This window comes from Suncus etruscus, chromosome 5 (assembly GCF_024139225.1).
Source record: "Suncus etruscus isolate mSunEtr1 chromosome 5, mSunEtr1.pri.cur, whole genome shotgun sequence".
Lineage (NCBI taxonomy): Eukaryota > Metazoa > Chordata > Mammalia > Eulipotyphla > Soricidae > Suncus > Suncus etruscus.
The window spans coordinates 133,319,407-133,341,222 of record NC_064852.1 but is presented as its reverse complement, the minus strand read 5'-3'; the positions used below and the strand labels follow the sequence as shown (position 1 = coordinate 133,341,222).

The 21,816-nt window shown below is 33.3% G+C and overlaps 1 protein-coding gene and 1 pseudogene across 1 annotated transcript in view; both read left to right on the top strand.

Moving 5' to 3' along the window:
- Positions 1 to 21,816, top strand: part of FSIP2 (fibrous sheath interacting protein 2) — a 104,497-nt gene that overhangs the window by 48,701 nt on the left and 33,980 nt on the right. The window contains exons 16-18 of the mRNA XM_049772930.1: positions 35 to 5,709; positions 5,746 to 8,165; positions 9,784 to 19,199. Of these exons, the coding sequence (XP_049628887.1) occupies positions 35 to 5,709; positions 5,746 to 8,165; positions 9,784 to 19,199 (17,511 nt within the window). The remainder of the gene's footprint in view (positions 1 to 34; positions 5,710 to 5,745; positions 8,166 to 9,783; positions 19,200 to 21,816) is intronic.
- LOC126010215 (uncharacterized) lies at positions 21,019 to 21,127 on the top strand (annotated as a pseudogene).

Sequence of the window (21,816 nt, the reverse complement as noted above, 5' to 3'; positions counted from 1 at the left end):
TCCTGAAAAAGAAGAGCCGTCTGAAAAAGATGAGCTTTCTTTGAATGTTGATATTTCGACAGCAGCATCAGAGATTGTGGACACCATACTTGAAAATCTACATTTTGCAGTTGAGAAAAGATGTGTTGAGATATCATCTGAAGAAGATTTTTCACAAAGCATTGCACCAAACTTGCTACCCAGTAGAGAAAATGTCCCTTCATCGGACAGAAAACCTTCACAGTCACCCTTTTCTGAAATGGCGGAGGATATAGTTCATGGCATTTTAGAAAAGCTAAGGATTCTTGCATCTTGTAATCAAAATGAACCTCATCATGTACAATATGCAACCAAACATCCAGATCAAATAAATGTGCCCCATAAAAGAACCAATACAAATATATGTACTACGGAACTGGATGAGTCTGATTTAATTGTTAAAGAAAAAATACAAAATTTAATGTCGAAGACATTTTCAAAATCCTCTTTGGTAGGTTATATAGAGGAAGCAATTGGGACAATATTACAATGTATACAAACTGAACTTAATAATGACAGATTTTTTACATCTGAAGAAACAATCGTGCTCCTTCAGGTACTTGATGATATCTTTACTGAGCTCCATAAGGAACCAGAAAAAGCAAATGTTAAAAAATGTCGGCATTCTATGCTAAGGTCTCCTGATACTGAAGAAAGGTACAGACTCACGGGCACTAGATTATGTCACGGTCGCCAGGCAAAAAGACCATTTTCACCTGTCAATGTTCCTGGCATGGTGCTCTATCCTGAAGATAATGATGAAGAAATAGACATAATTGTAAAAAATGTAATTGATTCATCTTCTAAAGATAAAGAAGAAAAATCGAAACATCTTCCTGAGAACTTATTCACAAAAGGAAACACTTGTTTTGAAAATAGGAGAAATCAAAAAACAGCTACAAAACCTGCTCCTGAAAATACCAAAGTCTCCTTTCCTGATGGGGAATTAAAGACTGAATTGCCATTTTTTAACTGTGAAGAAATTTTGAAAGAAAAATCATGCATTAATAAAGATACCTTGCTTTTCACTCAAGATCAAAAGCGCCAAATACAATCAACTTCAGAAACTACAGTTAAATGTATCTTAACAGAAATGCTAGAGGAATTATGCTCTGTTCCTCCTGGTTGCTTGGATAGTAAAACTGGCAAGGAAAAGTTATTTTTTCCTTCAGGAAAACCCCATGGATTATCATATCAAGAATGGATGAATCAGATGTTCTCTATGTCAGAAATTAGTACCGTGGTCCAAGAAGTCACAGATGATGTGTTAGATATACTTATGAAGGCATCAGACTACATTCCCAATGTTATCAAATGTTCCTCATCAATTTATAAAAATATTCAAGATAGTTCTGATACATACCACATGGTTAAAGAAGTACCAAAGGAAGAGACATTAGATATATGGTTTGAAAGTGAGAAGAAGATGAAATATTTATCTTCACTTAATTTGGATCCTGAAGGTATGTCACTTTTACAATTGTCAGAAAATGAACCTGGACTTATTGATAGAATTAATAATAATATTATTAACACAGTTTTTAAAAGACTTAAATTATTAATTTTTCCAAAATTACAAATGACCTTTAAACCTTCATTTATGGAGAAATCTGCATTTCAATCTCAGCTTAGTACTTATACAACGAAAGTGGTAAATATTGTTCTGCATGCTATCCAGAATGAGCTTGATCTCAACAAGAAAAAATTAACTCTTAAGGAGACAGATTGCCCCAAATCCCTTACAAGTAAAAAGTATTATTCTGACCATGATGAACTGGAATCTCTTCTCTCCAGTATTGATGATGAGTGTATGGCTTCCCCATTATTAACCTGCATTTGTGATTTGTTGTCATGTAGACAGTCAGATGAAGGCAGTATTTTCTTCTCCTCGGATAAGTCAGTACCTGGAACTTCCTATGGAGCAACCAGCACTGGTAAACAAAATGTTTTGTCAGATAGACATGATAAATCTTTTAATAAAATGTTGTCAACTCCATGTTCTCTCCATAGTATATCTAATGGAAAAGATTACAAAGAGGATACCACAGTGCAAGTGTTGGATAATATTGGGGAAACACTCCATGAAATGTTACGGAAAATGATAGGAACCCATTCTCACTCTCTGCCACCTTGTAGTAACCTTAACACGAAGAGCATAAAGAATGATGAAAAAATAATGACTGAACTGAAGTCCAATATTCAGTGTATCTCACAAACAATTTTAGAATGTATCCTCACAAAACTGTGTAGTTTTGACACAGACAATAGTTTCACAAGTCCCAGATGTAAAGTTCTTTTAGGGTCTCTTGATACTGACAGCCTATCATTTGCTTCAGTTACTGAAGAAATAGCCAAATGCCTGAAAATAATTTCAAAATTAGTTTCCAGAATAGTTAAGAAAGATAATACAGAAGTTATTAAAAGTATACCAAAAACAATTACTGTACCATCTAATACACCAGACCCAAAAGTATTGTATCCAAATAAACCGAAAGATATTGCTTTAGATATTCTTAATATGGTTTTTGATAAGCTGGAAAGATTTGTCAATGTAAATGTAGAGAATTCTTACTCTATTGATCATGAAAATAAGGAAAGCAGTAAGACTGACTGTGAAATTATCAGTGACACACAGGAAGAACCAATGCAGTCTGCTTTATACATGAATGCAAAGAAAGTAGCAAAAACTATTTTGAAAGCTATTCAAACAGAATTAAACATGAACTCATTAGATTTGAGATCTAGTGTAAAAAATGTGCCATCTGAGAAACAAATTATTAAGAATATAGTTAATTCTATTTTAAGTGCAGTATCATCAGATATATTTGATGAAGCTAAATCTGAAGAGATAGGAATGAATGATTTTCATTACAAACCAATCTATGGAAATTACCTTCCTGGAGGAGGCGAATCAAATTCAAATACAAAAGATTCTGAACAGACGGAAAAAGAAACAAATGGAGAAAAAACATCACAAAGAGATGAAACTAAGTCCAATAGTCTGAAACAATTGATTTTAGAAAGAACCCTAAATGAAATTGAAGTGAAACTCAAAGAACCACAAAAATCTCCAATTATTCCCATTGTAAGAAATATTCTGAATGAAATTTTTCAAGGTTCTCTCATAGACCAATTAAATGTGCTTCCCCTGCCCTACTCTAAGTTAAGGGACTTATCTCACACTCACAATGTGAATGAACCCATTTCTCAAGCATCCTTTCAACTTATAGATCAAACAATAAACCCTTTAGTTTCTGAAGCAGATGTTAACATAGTGGCACATGATGTGGTTAGAACTGTATTTCATAAACTCTTTATAGTTGCCATGACAGAAAGAAATGCAAGTGACAGTAGGTATAAAACGATCACTTTTTCAACAAACGTTTCTTTTCATGAACATACCTATGGAGGAAAGTCCACTCTTACTCTGCTGAATAAAAATCCATGTACTCTTCAGTCCAGAGTCACTGTTGACAAACAGACCAAAATGAATGTAGTTGAAGATATTGTAAAGGCAATATTGACACATTTGGAAAGCTTTGCTACTTCCAAAGTAAAATCTCTCTTTTGTCATGAAATCAACTTCACAGTCCCAGCACATTTATCTAAGCATTCAGACAAGACTATAGTAAGCCAGGTATTGTCAGTCAAAGACTCAAATTCTGATGATCCACTGCCCTGTTTCCCAGTGGATCATATTACACCAAAATACACCAACTCATTGGCTCAACTCTCTTTTAGTAAATTAAATGTATATGCTACAGAAGTAGCTAGAAAGATTTTACAAGGGATCAAGCATGAGTTAGATAAAGAGAGGGAAAATCCTCTCTTAACTCATAATATTGTGGTTTCTGAAAATATTGCAAGTCAAATCGTTAATGCAGTATTAGATATTGTTTCATCTAAAAGTAAATATGAAAAAAGCAGTCCTAACATAGAGGTTGATTCAAATCACCAAGAAGGCATAATTGAAATGTTTTTTAATAAGACTGAATATCGGGAAGTACTTCAGTTTCAAATACAAGATACCATTGAAGATGTGTTATGTGATATTTATGAAAAAACATTACATCAGAACAGTCTTTCTATAGGAAATCTGAAATCTAACATAGATAGTGAGTCTTCTGGAGCAAATTCTGAAATGCTAATTGAGAGATCAGGTGGGATAGCTCCAAAACTTTCAGTTCCTAAATCAGATGTTATTTTGATATCCAATGATATAATTGATACTGTTCTTCATAATCTCAGTTCTGCTGTCATGCTGGGTATAAATGCAAAAGATTCTACTTCTGTAATGTTTCCCCTGACCTTCTCTGATACATTTCCAAAAAGAGAATGTCAACAGTCACTACTGTTCGGGTCAAAAAATGAAAGAAAAACAGTGTGTTTTCCATCTTCAAGAAATATAAAATCAGATTTAATGAATGATAAACAAATAATTGAAAATGATCAAAACAATTTCAAGAATTCTATTCCTGACCTATGTGAAGAAAATGCTAATTCCATTACTAAAACCATTTTCAATAGGTTAGAATTCTTTGCCACAGAGAGAATAGATTCATTAATTACTCTTGCTTTCCAGCATAAAGAGAAGTCATTTGTTAACCCAGAACTAGAAGATTGTAAACAAGATGACATTGTTCATGAATCAAGCCAAGTAGAATCAAATATAAATGTTCTGAAAATATCAACTGAAACTCTTCCCACAGATTTCACATTTGCCAATTACAGAGAAAAACATGGAGCAACAGTTCATCTATCAAAAGCTAGTCTTAAGGAATATGCTGACATCATTGCTAGTGTCATTATGAAACTTATTAAAGATTACTTAGATCTAGAAATCCAAAAGTCATATACATATTCAAACAATATTTCATTCCAAGAAAATATCTTTGTCAGTGAGATTGTTAACGGTATTTTAAAGATTTTATATGATAAAAGATCTGTTAAGGAAATTACTTTTTATTCCAGAGATAATTCTAAATTATTCTCACAACTAAATATATCAGATAAAATATTGTTGGGACAAAATGAAGAAAATACCATACTGCCACTCTTGTCAAAGCATCCATTAGAACAAAACCAAATGATATTAGAAAAGGAACACAAGAGAGGGGTTCTGGAAGAGATATTTATGAGAAATGAAGAATCAAAACAACAAAAAGAGGCCATGCTAATCAGTGCAGTGGAAGCAGTTTTATATAAAGTGCATCAAAGAATAATGGAAATCATACACGACTTGCCTCCATTAAGTGAAATTTCACACCTTGTACCTAATTCTAAAATTAAAGCAGACACAACAAAGAAAAATGGCTTTCAATCACATATGAACAGTGTAGCAAACGATATCCTTGAAAGTATTTTGGAGAAAATGTATTCTGTAGTAGTGTCATCAGTATATGAACTTAATAAAAATAGAGAAGTAGATATACATGATCATGTTACATTATCTGAGAAACCATCATGCATCATAGAAAGCAATCAAGGAGGAAAAGAATGTAATCCTACTAGGTATGTGGTACCACAGGTTTATCCTAATGCAGGCATTCAGAATGCGTCTCTATTACAAAATACTTTTTCGCAATATTCACCATCACAAGTGGGGAAGGATTTAGTCCAAATGGTTGTCAATAAGATCACAAATTTTGCTTCATTTCTCTTAGACCTACAACTTAAAGGTCACTCTGATAAGTTGCTGAAAGATTCTAAAATGAACTCAAATTATAGCCCTAGGCCAGGTTTTAAAACAAATTTAAAGGCAAAATCAAAAGTTACACCTTTACCTAAATTTAAACCAAGATCACATATTGGATCTAGCTGTGCTAAAGTCAAAAATATAAAGTTAAGTCCTGGAGAGAAAACTATAAAAGATACAGGGGCAAAAACCTATGTTGGGTTGCCACACATTCTATCGACAGGAGATGCCAAAAATTTATTGGAAGCCAACTTGACTACTTTAGATTTTAAAATGTATGCCAACAATATCATAATAGATATCCTGGAGAAAATTGTCAAAGAATTTGAAAGGGTGGAGCAAGCTAGAACAACAACAAATGTTGAAAGGTTACCATCTGATAAAATAATGGAAGCAAATAAAATTGTTAAGACAATTTTGCAAGGATTATGTACTACTGCAAATAGCCATTTAACTGCTCATGTGGTTAAATGCTCACATCTGGATGATCTCAAGCCCTCGCAGGAGACTATTGCCCAAACTCAAGCATCTTTTTACTTAGAAAATGTTTCTTCACAGTTAGAACAGATTTTTCCTAAGGAAAGTATATTTAAAACAATTGAGGAATGGCAAGCAGAATCAAGTGACACAAAAAATGAGAAATGTAAGTTATTGACAATAGCTGAAAATATTTTGACTGAAATTTCAATAAAGGCAAAAGAATTAGAATATTCTCTTTCTATTTTAAATTTGCCACAGCTTTACGATGATGAAACTAGGCTCCACAATCCTGTTAGGGAAGCTCCAACCAGAGCTGAAGATACCAAATCAAAAATTAATATGTTTGGAAAGGAAATTGTTGAACTGCTATTGGAAAAGTTACAGCTATGCTTTTTATCTCAATTGCCTTCACTAGATAATAAACAATATCCAGGAAGCAGGAATGAATTTAGTAGTACTACTAAAGGTAAAGACAGTTTTCCAACAACGGACACCCTTAGCAATATACCAGTCTTTAATAGAAAGATGAAACACCAAATATATTCAGGATCCAGCAACCAAATTATTCAAGAGATTATAGAAAAGGTTCTAAATATGTTAAAGTCATTTGTAGACTTGCAATTAAAACATGTTTCTAAATACGAGTTTTCTGAAATAGTGAAAATGCCCATAGAAAACCTTATTCCTGTTCAACAGAGACTATTAAACAAAAAGACATTGCCAAACTCACAATCACTGAAACAATTCCATGAATCCAAACCAAATACTATTTCTAAGGAAAACATAGAGAATACCCTTATACAAGTTCATTCGTTCCATTCAGAATTGCTTACTTATGCCATTAATATTGTCACCGACATGCTTGGCCTAATTAAGAACAAACTCGACAAAGAAATAAGTCAAGAGAAACCACCTTCTGTTGACATATTGAAAGAGAACCTCGCTGCAAGTGAGCTCATTGGTGCCCTGATGAATCAGTGTACGCATTTCTATGAGTCTTTGATGAAAGATCTTCCAAAGGAAACATTCTTCCAAAGAGTTGAAAATACCTACATTGTTAATCAGGTAAAATGTCCAACTAATCCAAAAATTCCAATACCAAAATTGAAAAAAGTGAAATTGGAGAATAATATTTCACAAAACAAGGAACCTAGTTTAAGGCTTTATTCAGGAGAAATGAAAAAAAATTGCAGATCTTTATCAACTGTACCCTCAAATGGCAATGCCCTTGTAGAAAACCAAATTAAAAGCTCAGAACCAATACAAAGACCTGCTTCACAACATATGCCATCATGCTCTAGACAAAGATTACAAGACTACAGCCCCGGGAGATCAGACTTTGATGTTTTTAATCAAGATGGGAAAGAAAATAACTGCCCCCCTGAAGGTAGTGTCCTACAAAAACTGTTTAAGAACGTGAATGAATCCACAAAAGCAGTATTAAAGGAAGTTATATCATTCATGGAGTCAGAGAAAAGTGAAAACCCAGGAGTGTTTCATTATGAGACCCTGAATCCTGTCTTGCCAAACCACATGGAGACAACAGTTTCTCCACTCAAAATATGTTTAGCTGCAGAAAATATTGTTAACACTGTGCTGTCAAGTTATGGCTTTCCAAGTCAGTTTCATACAAATGAAAACATGGAAACTATTAAGCCATTTTTCATATCAAAGAAAGATCCTTTGTCTGAACTATCTGGAAAGCAAATGAATGAGGAAAAAGGTTTTCTTAGAATATGGGATAAAAGAAACAGATATACATCTGAAGAAGAAAACCTAGAGACTGAAATCAGAGAAAATGTTTCTTTATTGCACAAATGGAAAACTCACCTGTACCCCAAAATAAAGGGTATGAAGGAATTTGAATTCATTGCTATTTCTCATTACGAACTAGGTCCAAATGAAATCCATTGGCTAGCAAAACATGTAACCACATCTGTGATCATACATTTCAAGAACTTGAGAAACAGAGGTAAGCAAAAAATTCAGTTAGAAAAATTAATAGTTTTAAAAGTTAACGAATCCAAAAATTTATATTCACTGTATAATGTATGTGTGTGAGTATGAATGTATGTGTGAATATAATCTTGAGATATGGAGCATTTAATTTCTTTCTTTGAGTGATAAAAAATTAAGTTAAACATTTATGTGATTTGAATCTGTAAAGGATCTGTTGCCTTGTTTTCCTCTACTTCAAAGGAGTAAGAATATAATTACTATAAAGTAGAGGATTTTGGTTGACTATTACAGTTTTTACAGTTCTTATTACTTTATAGGCATATCAAATATAATTGATATGATGTGACAATTGATTCAAATAATAAATTTCTGAGACCAACAGAGGTGCATTTTATAAATTTATAAGTTTATAAGGACAGTGGTACTAAGTGTTTTGTTTTGTTTCAGTCTGATAGTCAGAAATTATTTTTAATTATTTAATCACATAAATCAATATAATATTCTTCAAATGTTACCTATATTCTCCTTCTAAAATGCCAATCTGTATTAGGTTGAATCATAGATTTTTGGTCAAAACTTGTTGATTTAAAAGCCTTGAATCTGACTCAAAGTTCCAGGTTCAAATTTTTTGTTACACACAAGTCTAAGAACTTCACTTGAATTTGAATAAGAGAATCACACTACCAAACCTACCAACCAGCACAAAGAGGTTATATCCCACACTTAAAACTGTATTCTTTTATGATGAACAGATTTGTGTCTGGAATTTCAAGGACAGATACAATTTATCCAAGAATAATTTAATTTGAAAAAGAAAAGTAAAATAAGCTGGAGAAAGTATGGGATTCTATCTCACTGGTATTTGTTACTATCAAATGTTTTTATTCCCAGATATGTTCAGTGCCTCTGTACCTGAGAGCAATTTCTTTCATGGTCCTCCTATGTGGAATACTCTTTCCTCTTTCCTTGTGACTCAACATTACCAAATCTTGTCTAGACAGTCAAAGCTAATATAAAAACTGCTCAACTCAAAAACTCTTACTTTAATTCTATATCCAAAGATATATACATGCATGTATACTGAAGAAGTTCTAAGGAAATAGTTATGTTGCTCTAGCTACTGCTAGAAGTTAACTTTCCTGAGTAGTTATATAATTTTCAATAAATAATACTGAGTTGAGTAGAAGTAAAGAGTTCTGTACTTGACTAAACTGAGACTGACTTCAGCCATGTGACAAACTATACTAGTCAATGCCCTATGTTATGTCAGTCTATAACTCTTTAGAATGATCATACATATATCATTTGTTATTTAGCTCCACAATTTCATAGCTACCTTAAAAAAATGCATAGTATAATATTAAATGTTTTTACTAAATATTGTAAAGTAATTATATGAAGTCTCTTTAAGATCACTAAAAACATTGTAGAGTATAATGCTAAACTTAAAAAAAATATTTATTGTAGCCAAGCTCCTATTGTTACTGTAGCCAAGTAATATCCAAAAAGGATTTGACCTAGAAAAATTGTCAGGCAAATCAAAGGCAAATCTTATATTTCATTGTTTGTATTGAAGATTATGCACAAAACATTTTATGAATGGTAAAATTGGTAATGTCTTCTTTTTTAAGTTTCCAGTGAGGCAAAAGTGTCTATCATTTCTACGTTGTCAAGAAAGTATTATGAATCAAAACAGTCTTTAAGAAATACATACAATGACTCTTCACTTTATCTACTTTGTGACCACCTCAGTGACTCTGTCATTTGCCACCTAAACTCAAGCATTTCTATTGGTTCTAAAGAGGACAGAGAAAAAGAGAAGATATGGAAAAGCCGAAATGAAGCATTTAACAAGATCATTTCAATCAATTCTCAGGTGTTTGATAACAAGACAATTTCAGTTGGAGAGGTTGCTTTAAGTATTTCTGAGACTATTATTGAAATTCTTTTTAATAGTAATCTCATAAAGGTTAACATTTCTCAGGAAACTTTTTCTTTAAGACCTAATTACATATATTGCCCAGAAATATCTGCTGCTGACTTTGATTATCTTTTTCAGGATATCTTAGTTGGAGTAATTTATGTGCTGTCCAAAGAATTTGGGTTAAATTGCCACCTAAAAGACAATTGGAGAAAATCATATTTTGTGCTTAGTAATAATACTGTACCAAGTTGCAATGAAACAAATTCTATGGAAAATCAAAAAGTTTCCGGATATTGGGAATCATCTACTCACCAACTTGATCACATAATTAAAAAAAACAAACTAAATTATCTGGCTAGTAAATTAGACAGTCTTGTTGTTAATGTAAAGAATCAAGAATCTAAAGAAATAGTGAATAAGGTTTTTCATATTGTTGTTGACTTATTTTTACCAGATGAGTACAAAAATGAGATCACAGATTCTTATAAAATAGCAAGAAGTTTTTCTTTATCTTCAAATGAAAACACACCTGAAAATAATCTAGGACTCACCAACAAATCAGTTTTTCTACTAAATGTAGTATGTGAAAAGCTTATTAGAACACTTTTGGAAAAATGCACAAACACTGTCTTTGAGAATTTTGATAACGGTGGACATTCTGTAGAAACATCAGAAGAATGTCTACATTTAAAAATGCCTCAAAATGTAGAAGATTACCATAAAGGAATTATGGACTGTGAGCAATTACAAGGATACTGTATGCCCAACTTTTTGGACAATCTGGCAGAAATGGATCAAGATTTATTGTTATCAGACTCAATACTTACTGAAATTTCCCACAGCTTGGTTAAATCACTGATGGAAAATCTATCTCACAGTATACAATTTTCCAAAAGTCCACCTGTTGAAAACAAACATTTAAAATATAGAACAAGAGAAATAAATTCTAACTTTGTGAAAGCAAAAGGATCTGAATTAACAGAATTAATCCAAGGCAAAGGTTCTTTAGGAGTCACAAGTGATCAAAGTTATGCTTTGAGAAAATCTCTAGGTGATTGCACAAGGAGGAGTGACTCTAAGTTACAAGCCCAATTTGGCAAGAAATATTCATTAAAATCTCCTAATTTGTCACATCTTAAGAGAAAGGTAATAAACAATATGAATACACAAGCACTTCAGAGTTCTCTATATTTAGGAGATATGAATACAAGTGTCTATTCAGCCACATTTTTGGAGGAGATAATTTCAAGACTGTTTTTTGATCTGACCATTTCACTTTGGGGGCAAAGTGAATACATCACTGTGACCCGGCTCAATGAGATGAGTACATTATACATCAATAAAATAGTCAATGAGTTCAATAATACTCAGATCACTGTGTTGCGGGATGCTGAAGAAAAGCTGTGTTGCCCACCATTCAATAAGCAAATTGTTAGTAAGATTGTTAACTCTGTGTATTATGATGTTTTGAAGCAATATAAATTGGAAGCAACCTACGGAGTTAATCTGGCATGTGAGAATAACTTGATAGTAGAAAAAATAACTAATGGTATATTATTAGAGATTTTAGACTACCAACTCCCATCTTGTTATAAGGGAAAGCTTAAACTTAATTCATATCACTCTCTTAATGCTGAAATTATACTGAGAAAACTTCAGAGTAAACTGAAGGAATTTATGTGTCAGCACAAAGATTCGACAAGCTACAGCACCATGTTATCACCTTTATTTTTAGAAGATATCATTAGAAGACTCTTGCCACAACTCATCCCTCCACCCAATACAACTTCATCTTTTGGAAAATGTCATGTGAGTCAACATTTTAATGAAATGTCTACCAGTGTAGCAGACAAGGTTAAGTCAGCCATTTTAAAACATAAAATTTGGCTCACTATGTGTGATGATCAAAGTCTATATGCAGGAATAAATCTCCAAACTATGGTGGACTCTGTCTATAGCAGTATTGTGCAGATATATGGCACTCTTGATTCAGTACAGAAAAGTATAGCCAGCCAATGTCCTATGATGGTTGACCGAATAGCTAGTCTTATTATTCAAGAAATTGTTGAAAATCATCTCCAACCATTTTTGCAAATAGAGAGTTTATCTCGTTCAAAATCTCCATTGGATGAAGTATCAAATATGGTTAAGCAGGTTGTCGATGAAGCTGTAGATTCCCAGAGACCTTCAAAAGTTTTACACACAAGTATTTATCCAGATCAATTTGTAGAAGAAATTGTTGTCAGACTACTGTCAAAGATTTTTAATACAAAACATAGTACTGAAATAGATATGGAAAATGTGTCCCAAAAATTAGTTAAGTCAATAACTAGACACTTTGATAAAACTAAACTTCACATTGCAAATTGTGACCAAGAACAGTGTTGCCCCACTATAGATAACAATATTATTGATGAACTTGTCACTTCAATTTATAACAATGTTTTAAAACAACAAGGTATTAACCCTGAAGTTGATGAAGCACCTAGAGACAATGATATTTTTGTGGAAAATATCACCAAGTTAGTTGTAGCAGCGATTTCAGATTACCTGCTCCATCCATTGTTTTCTGGGGATTCATCTACTTCTTCCTATTCCATTTCAACAGCTCAAAATATTATTCAGGACATTATTAGTAATGCTAATAAATCCAATAAAGCAAGTCACAATTTAACTCCATATAACAGCTTGATGCCATACACATTTTTAGAAGACATGGTAAGAGAACTATTACATAGAATTTTTCCTTCTGCATCTAACATTCCAATCAAAGAGAAGCCAGATGATAGACCAAATACTAATTTCAATGAAATAGCTTCAAAGCTTATCAGTGATATCAGAAAGAAAATTTCCCAATATGAAATTAAAATTTCAAAATATGAAGAAGACAAAGTTGCTTATTCAGACTATGAAGTTCAGCATATTGTTGACTCAGTCTTCAAAAATATATCTCAAAGCTCTGAGTTTGAAGAATCACCTGAGCAAAATACCACAAGCATTAATGATACTCTGATTGATAGAATTGCAGGTTTTATTATTAAATATATCTGCCAACACTATCTTCAGCCATTTGTAGATAAAAAGTCATTATCTTTAAGACACACATATTCTGATGAGAGAAAACATAGGTTTAATTCAAATAGTTTTTCTGAAACTTTCATGGAAGATGTTGTATTTGGGATAGTAAGCAGGATAATTCACAGGGTATTAGGAATTGTACAAACAAATTCCATAAAATATTCAGATAATGAACTTCTTGACAAAGCTGAAAAACTTGTAAACTTGATAGCAGAGAATTTTTCAAAAGCTCAAGTTAACATTATAGAGAATGCCGAGGAACAATATTGCTTACCTCCAGTGGCCAGAGAAGATGTCAAAAACATTATTGATAAAGTGTATAGCAAAATTTTACAAGAATATGAAATGAAAATACTGCCTGATAAAGGTTTTCTTAGTGACACAACGACATTGGCAAAAAGAATAACTGAAATCATTCTAGCGGAATGTTTATGTTTCCAAATTCATTCAAATGTTATAGCAAAGCTGCCTTCAACTTTGCACTCCAAACTCAATACAAATTCTTTGATAAGAAGACTACAATGTAACATTGTTAAATCAAAACACCAAAGACAGTTTTCAACATATACAACTATGTTGTCACATTCTCATTTGGAAAAAATTGTCACCCAACTTATGTCCCAGATAAGTCCATTGGCCTCCAGTACAGAAAACGCAGAAACCTCTCGATCAATAATAAAACTGATCAATGAAATCATGTCAATAATTTCAAAACATGCAATATGCATAACTAAACATGGGAATGAAAAACAGAAGTCTATTTCAGAAAAAGACATTCAGTCTATGGTTGATTCCATTTATGCTGATCTTTCTTCTTCAAATACATACAACTCCCTTACAAAAGACAAAAAGGGTATAAGTAGCATACCTGTTTCAAAAACAGCAAGTTTTATAATAAAAGAAATCTTTAACCATCATCTTCAAACATTTTCATCCGAAGACAAAACTTGTTCATCATATGAAGTTAATCAAATTTATAAAATGAAAGAGACTGATGCTAAACAAAAAGACTTGTCTTTCATTGTAAACTCAACGTTCTTCTTTGAAGAGGTAATTTCTGAGCTTTTAAGTAAACTCCTTTATGTTTTCTCACATAATGTGTTAGCTGCTGAAAACCCACATACAGTAAAAGTCCAGATTACTAACATTGTAACAACATTAGTAAATTCAATTGTTCATGAGTTCACCACCTCAGAGATCTTGCTTGCAGATAATTTTGATAAGACTATGTGTGATTCAGAGGTATATAAACAAATGGTTAAAATTTCAGTCGATCAAATTTATGAAAAAATATTAGCTGAATATTCATCTATGGCTCATTTATATGTGTCTATGCAAAGTGATCCTGCTTGTTTTGGCAAAAAATTATATAATTTGTTGTTGGAAAAAGTGTATGAGTATCAAGTACAATCATTAATTTCAGGGGAATCTATGTCAGCTTCCTATTCTTCCCTGAATGTTGACAATATCATCAGAAAGGTGTTAAAGACTGTCATAAATGATGACCATGCCTTGCCATCATACATTACTGTGTTGTCTCGTCCTCTCCTAGAAGATATTATTTTCAAGCTTCTAGGATATCTCTTCCCTTTATCTAACAAAGAAAGTAAATTAGATAAGAAGAATGTTTTGCCAGATTCTAATTTTGTGGATGCGGCTTCAAAAGTAACTAATGAAATCATAGAGGAAATTTTTGAACATGAGATTCATCTTGATGTTGCAGAACAAAACCCAGAAAATGTGCAATTAGATTCAAGAGATACCATTGTTGATTCTATATGTAATAATATTTTGAAAAAATCTGAATTTAAAGCTGATATACAAAAAAGTACAGCAAAAAAAGGAGACTCATTTCTCACAAAAATAGCTGGTTTTATTATAAAGGAAATCATGAATCATCATTTGCAGCCATTTTTAAATGACGAAAAATCATCTTCCACTGACTTACCAGACTCCAACCATACTTCTGTTCCTACTAAGCCTGAAAAAGAAAAGAAACAGCCTTCATTATATTCAGCACAATTTTTGGAAGATGTAGTTGTTGATCTTGTTCATAAATTTTATTCTCTTCCAAGTAAGATTGAAGAGTCCGATATAAAGAAAATGGCAGAGCTAGACATTGTGGACTTGGCTATAAAATTTGCAAAATCTCTGATAGAAGAATTTAACAAAAGTGACATAAAAGTTCTACAAAATGCCGAAGAGATGTTTTCTTTCCCATCAATTGATAAAGAGACAGTTGATATGTTATCTGATCTTGTGTATGATCAATTTATAGGAAAGAATGGATCAAGCAATTTTCAAAAAGATGACAAAAATAACATTTTTATAGAGATGGTTGCTTCTTTAGTCCAGAAAGCAATTTCTGCTTTCAAGATTCAAACCTTATTTTCAGGAGATTGGTCTTCTACCTTGATTTCATTTCTAAATACAGATAATATCACCCAAAGGATTCAAAACCTTCCACAGAAAATCTCAACTCAGATAAGCAGATGCCTAAAAGAAAACCAGTTTCCTTTGCCAGAAACACCACCCAAGCATATTTCGCCAGCCTCAGAGCAGAAAACATCAATGCATCCTTCAAAAGTAGATGGAAATACAGTCAATAAAAAGAAAGTTTTTCAAACTGCGACATCAAACAAAATGTCTGACAAACAAGATCTGAAATGTACTTCTCTAACTAATTCTCTGAAAAGAAAAGTGGCAAATCTCTTATCAGGGTCAGGTATAGCCCACAAAAAGGAGAATGAAAATAAAAGAGGAATGTCAATTAAAAAATATAAGATTACAGCAAAAAACACTTATGCCACAAGTGGAAATGTGGAAAACAAAGCCACTAACGATCCAAAGTTGATGGTTACATTTGAAAACAATAAAATTGAAGAGAAAAGCATATCATCTTCAAAGGAAAAGGAACAAAATTCTGAAGTATATGAAGAAATCTCGGTATTTGCTGATACTGAATCTAAGAAAGAATTACATGAACCAGATTTTGAAATAGACAATGAAAAGAAAATTGGCAAAAGAGAAACCTCACTTAAAAAAGATGATAGTTCTAGGCAGCTAGCTTTAATACCTCAAGTGAATGATCAAGAGAGTACAATAAAGCCAACTTTGGAAACAGGCAACTATGAGACAGACAATGTGAACAGAAAAGAAGGCTCCTATGCAGATACATTTGAAGAACATTATTCAAATTATGAACATGTTCAAAATGTCGTTGAAAACATTTATGACAATATTCTAAAAATGTATCAATCTCATGAAACAATTAATCCAAAAGTGAAAGACCTCCCAAGCGACAAATCATCATTTTCATTTCAAGCATCTGTCAGAGATTTTGAAGAGTCTGTTTCAACACAAGAATTAGCACCCTCAGCTAATCAACATGCCAATGATGAAGGACAAAAGAAAAAGGAGAAAGAGCAAGAGGAAAAAGATAAAGTTAAACGTAAGGAGATTAAAAATGAATCTAGTAAACATCCTGAGTACTCACCAAAGAGCAAACCTGGAATATTTCATGCTAAATTTTTAGAAGATATTATCACTGAAATGATTAAGAAATTGATCTTCTCTTCCTCATCAGAAATAAAAACATATACAGATAAAAAGGAAAATGTAAAAGATGATGAGATTCAAGCTGAGATCTACAACACAGCTATGAAACTTATTGATTCATTATTAAAAGAATTTACAGATGCTCAAATTAAGGTATTTAAGCCAGACAAGGAAAGTCAGAATTATTCATCTGTAAGTAAGCCATCAGCAAGTCCTAAATTACCTCCTGTGAATAAAGTACCTCCCATGAATAAAGTACCTTTCATGAACACAGATAAATCATCATTCAGCACCAAGGAAATAACAGTGAATAAAATGCAAAATATGTCTAAAATAAGTGAAAAACCCTCTTTGAATAAATCATCTTTTCTAGATAAAATATCAAAAATTGATAAAACATTGGTCAACAAAATTGTTCATTCCTCTATATGCAATATTTTGAAGGAACTTAGATCTCAAGACTTCACTTGTAAGAATATTAAAATCAATGGGGAAAAAATAGCTAAAATACTAACTAGTACAGTGATAGATGAAATTTTTAAACATGAGCTTGATTTTCGACTGTGTGATGAGGTTCGAGATTCAGAATGCTTGCCTCAGGAATCTAAGGGCGTCATTAAAGAGAGCCAAAAGGTGGTTCAAACAGCCAGCAGAGAATGTCAAACTTCATCACCATATACCATCATGCTAGCTCACGAATTTTTAGAGAAAATAATTTCTGCTCTTTTAATAAAAATATTCTCTTCAGTACATAATGACAAAGCAGAGACTTCAGAGGGTGACTGGTTTACAGAACTCAACTTTCTTCAAATCAAGTTAGTAAGTACCATTAAAACAGAGATTGCCAAAGATGAAGATATGATTATACAGTATGTAGAATGTCTACATTCCAGTGATGACGAGATTATCAAAATTGTGGTTGATTCTATCTACAATAATCTCTTGTCACAATTTGGATCAAATCATAGCTTAAAAGATTGTGCATCCACTGGATGCAAAATTCTTTCAGAAACCATAGTGGACTTAGTTCTACGAGAAGTGACTGGCAATCAGTTGCAGAACTACTTTTCTGGTGAGCTAACCCCAAATCAGTGCGCAGAAGTTGACAGTGTTGTTGAAAATATTCTTAAAGGTGTTTTCCAAACTGCTAGTCCTCCCCAGAATGCACTGTCACATTGTCATATACTGCCTTACAATATAATAGAAGAAATTGCTGTAAAATTTTTATCAAAGCTCTTGTCAATGTTTCCAAAAGTAGAAAAGGAAAAATCTAAATCCTTAGAAAATGAAAAGCAAAAAATAGCCTCAAAAATATTAAATTCATTACAAGACTTTATCTCTAGGAGTAAGGTTAAACTGGTACCACCAGTCAAAGAAGTACCTACTGTAGCCTCTGCCAACAAAGTAACTATTGACAAAGTTGTTGACACTGTTTATGGGCGAGTTTTAAAGCATTCTGGCTCACATACATCTGTATTTAAAGATTTAATGGGTAAGAGTAATGTTCTCTCTGATATAATAGGTTTTTTAATGGTAAAGGAAGTTGCTAATACTGAATTCCAACCTCAAGTACAGGAAGCATCAAGTTCACAATTAGTTCTAGAAGCTGTCAAAATCATAGAAAAAGTCCTCAAAATTCTTGATGAAAGTAAGACCCCAGATAAATCCTTGTCCAAAAAAGATATTATGTTAGATACCACACTTTTAGAAGAAGCATTGGCCTTATTCTTGGCAAAAGTAGTAAAGTTGCCAAGTGCCTCAAGCAAAGAAGAAAAAAAATTATCAAAGGTAGAGTTAAATAAAATTGCATCTCAACTGACAAAATCTGTGACAGCTGAAACTTCCGAAAATAATATCAGTCTTGTCACTGCGGATGCTGAAGAACATGTTTTAAGTTCAGAGAGTATAGAAATTATTTCTCGTGTTGTTGATAATGTGTACAGTAAAGTGCTGCAACAATCTGGAAGCCAACAAGAACTTTATGATGATATAAGAAAAATAAACAATCTCTTCCCTAAGAAAGTGGCTAGCTTAATTATTAGTAGTGTTTCAAATATTTCATTAGACACTACATTGTCTAAAAATTCCAATTCCGATGTATTTAACGACCTAGACATTAGTAGAATTGTTGAGAAGGCAGAAGAACATGCTGACCAAATGAGCCCTACATTAGATCACGATTCAGATGAACACATAGCTGAAGAGGAATCATATAATAAAATCGTTCCACATATAGGGAATAAACCGCTCAAAATTGACCCAGACATTATCTCAGAACACTTAGCAGTAATTTCTGTAAAAACTCTTTCTCTGGAGAAACTTAAGACTGAATGTTTAAGAACCACAGGGCATAGCATAACAGAATTGAGAAAAGCATCAATAAGTGGGAAAAGTTACCAAACATCAGAATTATCTGTAGAGAAGATGAAAAAAGAGAGAAGAATCTCATTGGATAGGACAGGACGACTAGATGTAAAGCCCTTGGAGGTAAGTGAAAAAGCTATAACAAAATGAAGTGAATATTGAGTCTTGGTGGTTTCTGTTTCCTTCTCTCTCTCTCTCTCTCTTTTTTTTTTTTTTTTTTTTTTGTTGATTTGTTTGATCTGGATCACACCCAGCAATGCTCATCGTTTAATCCGGGTGCTAACATTCATGTTTTATTCCTGGCAGTGCTTAGGAACTATGTGAAATGCTGGGTGTTGAGCCCTGCTGAGGAGCAAGACCAACGCTGTATCCCATATACAATCTCTGCATCCTCTCAACTGATTTTTTTGTTTATTACCTATATTAATAAGAAAATTGATTGATTGCAGCAGTTCATTAATATAGTAATATGATTCGATGGGACTTCCAAATCACGAACTCTCACTCAAAAGTTTTCTCAACTATCGATTTAAATTGACACATTATTTTAAAGGAATAGCAACATAGGAACATACTCTTTTTTTTTTTTTTTTGGTTTTTCGGGCCACACCCGTTTGATGCTCAGGGTTTACTCCTGGCTAAGAGCTCAGAAATCGCCCCTGGCTTAGGGGAACCATATGGGACACCGGGGGATCGAACCAAGGCCTAACACAGATTGACTAAAATCATTATCATCTGGTGATTCAGAAAGAAAGAATACAATCTGATATCTACATATTATCATATATTAGCTCAATTTTTAGAGAGATTCTTTTTTTAAATAACATTTTATTTAAACACCTTGATTACAAACATAATTGTGGTTGGGTTTCAGTCATGTAAGAGGACACCCCCCCATCACCAGTGCAACATTCCCATCACCAATGTCCCAAATATCCCTCCTCCCCACCCCAGTATTTAAGACTATTTTAAAGAACCATAATCTAAAGAACCAGATAATAACAGGGGTCCTCAAACTATAGATCCGTGGGTCACATACAGCCCACCATGGACATTTATCTGGCCCGCTGGTTGTTTTTGCTGCTGGCTATCCTTTCTTAGCAGCTGACTTGTACTGTGCCACAGTGCGCATGTGTGGGATGTTCGCCTCACTCGCTGACTCTTCTTCTCTGTCTCTCAACTCCTCAGTTTTAGGCATGGGTCCTCAAACCATAGACCGCAGGCCACTATTGTTCATAATTGTTTTTGTTTTTGTTTATTAAACTATGGTCCCTGGCCCTCCAAGAGTCTAAAGAACTGTGAACTGACTCCCTGTTTAAAAAGTTTGAGGTGGACCCTCCAGTCCTCCTCTATTTTGTCTCTGAGAATCATTACACAAATGTTTTTCATTTTTCTCAAAACCCATAGATGAGGGAGACCATTCTGTGTTTCTCTCTCTCCCTCTGACTTATTTCACTCAGCATAATAGATTCCCATATACATACCAGGCCAGAGAGGTGGCACTAGAGGTAAGGTGTCTGCCTTGCAAGCGCTAGCCAAGGAAGGACCGTGGTTCGATATCCGCTCCCCATCCCGTGACCCATATATTCCCCCCAAGCCAGGGGCAATTTCTGAGCGCTTGGCCAGGAGTAACCCCTGAGCATCAAATGGGTATGGCCAAAAAAATTAAAAAAAAAAAGATTCCATATACATCCATGTATAGGAACTGGAGGGTCCAGCTCTCGACATGAAGCTCACCACAGGAATCATTTAGTGCAGTCACAGAAATAATTACACTGAGAACTAGCATAACAAAATCTGACTGAATGAGGGAAGTAGAAAGCCTGTCTAGAGTACAGGCTGGTGTGGGGTGGGGAGGAAGGTCACTTGGGATATTGGTCATGGAAATGTTGCACTGGTGAAGGAATATATTTATATATAATCAAAAAAAGAGAAAAGATAAGGCTTCCAATGCTTACCACAGGCTGTGTTCTTTACACTGTATAGAAAGAGGAGGTACAGTAAATGCACCCCATATACAGCTGGTCTGTATTGTGAATTGAGGGACAAAAAAAGTTTGAGGACCCCTGTAATAGAATGTCAAACATGAAAAATTGGTAGCAGAATATGTTTTAATCATCTTTCAACTAACAGAGAAGTACAAAACCATATCTTTTCAATCTTGCACTTAGACTTTCTCAATATTTTTTACACTTTTAAGAAATCATTTTTCCCTATTCTATATCTTGTTTTAACTGCAGTATATGCAGCTATTCTAATGCTGCCTCTTTTTTTTGGGGGGGGGTGTTTTTATGACACACTTCAGTGAGGTATTTGGGGCTGAATTCCTGGATCTGTACTGCTGGGGACCAAACTCTGGTCTGTTTTGTGCAATACAAACACCCTTACTCTCTGTACTATGTCTTTTGCCCTTCAATTATAATAATTGGGTCAGTATGTTATTTTATGAACTATATGTAAATTTATATTTGGGCGGTAATTGATGTTCACAGAGTCGCATAATATTAAAAATCAGTACTTAATTATCTATAGTTTACTTTCAAGTGTCTTATCACATTAAACACAATTATGATATTTAATCTTTAATAATTGTCTTAATGGCAAAAAACATTATTTTTTACATTAAAAAAACGAGCATACAGGACTATCTTCAAACATAAGAACTGCATCATTCTGGATGCCAAAGTTTTATACCTCATATAGAGATTGAGACGATATCAAAGAGCAGTAGATTAGAGAA